The 1,846-nt window shown below is 33.7% G+C and overlaps 1 protein-coding gene across 1 annotated transcript; it reads right to left on the bottom strand.

The window, feature by feature from the left end:
• LOC107626990 lies at positions 17 to 470 on the bottom strand (the record flags this gene model as incomplete). Its single annotated transcript, XM_016329872.2, has 1 exon — positions 17 to 470. A coding segment is annotated over one exon (411 nt), but the record flags the coding sequence as incomplete, so codon positions are not given.

Here is a 1,846-nt window from a genome sequence, read left to right as displayed (position 1 = left end):
TCTCACTTCAGACGGTTATTCCTAATATCATGTTTCCTCCCAGTCTCTGATATCCCCTCTCACCACCGCAGCCTCACTTGACCTGTGAAACGACGCCCCCCTTCGAAAATTCCGACGCCGTCATTTTCTCCGACCGATGCCGCTGCAGTCCGCCGCACACATTGCTGCCACCTCAAATTGTCCCCCTTGATCCTCCTTATCTCGGCGATCTCCAATCCCCATCTTTCCGGCGCGTCCCCCCGACGCCGTTGCAACCCTCTGGTAGACCATGCCCACGCCGTCCTGGGCTCCTCAACAACAACAATCTCCCTTTCCTCACAGGCCTTGGCGGAACCACAGCCAGTGTCTTCAACAACAATGGAAATAATGGTAACAATATTGGGGTTGGTTTCTCGATAGGAAATGACAATCAGCTCCCTGAAGGAATGACACTGGAGAAGCTGATGGTTGGGACAATGACTGTGTTCGATGATGAATTAACCGAAGGGGAAGAGTTGGGGTCAGATTTAGTGGGGAAAGCACAGGAATTCTACGTGGCAAGTTCATTTCATGGGACCAGCCAGCTGGTAATGGCTTTCCCTGCAAAGTTTGGGATGGTCATTTATCTATGTTAATTCATTTTCTTTTATTTTAATGGTCAGTTTAAGATGATCATTTTAGTATGTATGTAAATAGTTATTTTAATTCTTATGCGAATGATTATTTTGATTGGATTGAATTTAGTTATATATAATTAAAATATGTTAGATGTTCAATTTATTAAATATGCGGTTGATTATTTTTATCCTTAAGTAAATAGTTATTTTTACTAGGAATGAGCAAGCCAAGCAGCAACGATGAAGTGGAATGATTATTGATGAAGATAGGGTGGCAATCAATTAAAAAAAAAGAGAATATTAAAGTGAAATACTTTGATAAATTAGAGTTTTTGATGGTTATTTTTTTAAAATAACTAAATAAATTTTTTAATTTAGATAATTTGTGGAGTATTTTTTATTTTTACATATATTAAATTAAATCTGCAACTTATTATTCACATTATTTAAATTTTTTATCGTCTCTCTAACAGAATTGTTAAAATAATAACGATGTGAAATAGATTTAACTGCCGAAATAATCAATTGGAATGTAAAATAAACTACTACTGTGGTTTAGTACTAATATATGCACACATCATGAGCATTTTGAATCATTGATAGCAAGTTTTATAGATATAATACTATGTGCACAAATATGATCAAACTACAGCTCACACGTTAACTTAATTATATGAGTGAGGTTTTATAAAATTAACAAATTAACTCTTTTCTTTAAATAATATATATGTTGACAATATAACGATTTTTTTTGTTACTTATTCCAACCATGTCCTCGTCGGAACTTTACATCACAAAACATGACACTTCTTTAATTTGTTTTGTTTTCGTATCGAACATATTTTAGACACGATACACGTTGACACTCATCTAACACGCGTGTCTTCTATGTTCAGCCGAATCTTAATAAAAAAGTAAAAAAAATTTCTTCGATACACTTGGACACATCTAAATACCATTATGTATCAACGTGTTTAGTCTTATTCTTAACATGTATTATTGAAATGAGTTTAGAAATAATATATAAAAAAATCATGTAAGCACTTATTGTAGTGCACATGTTTCACTAAATAGCATGGCATACACAAAAAGTCAATCCTATGCTAATAAATTGGTCATAACACCAATAAAGTATTAATAAATCAGAAGCAAAGCCTAGATCATAAACTTGAAAAGCATCATACATATAAGTTAGTTTGGATAGATTTATAAGTATTTTGTTTTTTTACTCTTAATTTATAGAAAATTAT

The sequence above is a fragment of the Arachis ipaensis genome, chromosome B02, assembly GCF_000816755.2.
Source record: "Arachis ipaensis cultivar K30076 chromosome B02, Araip1.1, whole genome shotgun sequence".
Lineage (NCBI taxonomy): Eukaryota > Viridiplantae > Streptophyta > Magnoliopsida > Fabales > Fabaceae > Arachis > Arachis ipaensis.
The sequence above is the reverse complement of the archived record's forward strand: the minus strand, read 5'-3'. Positions and strand labels throughout refer to the sequence as shown.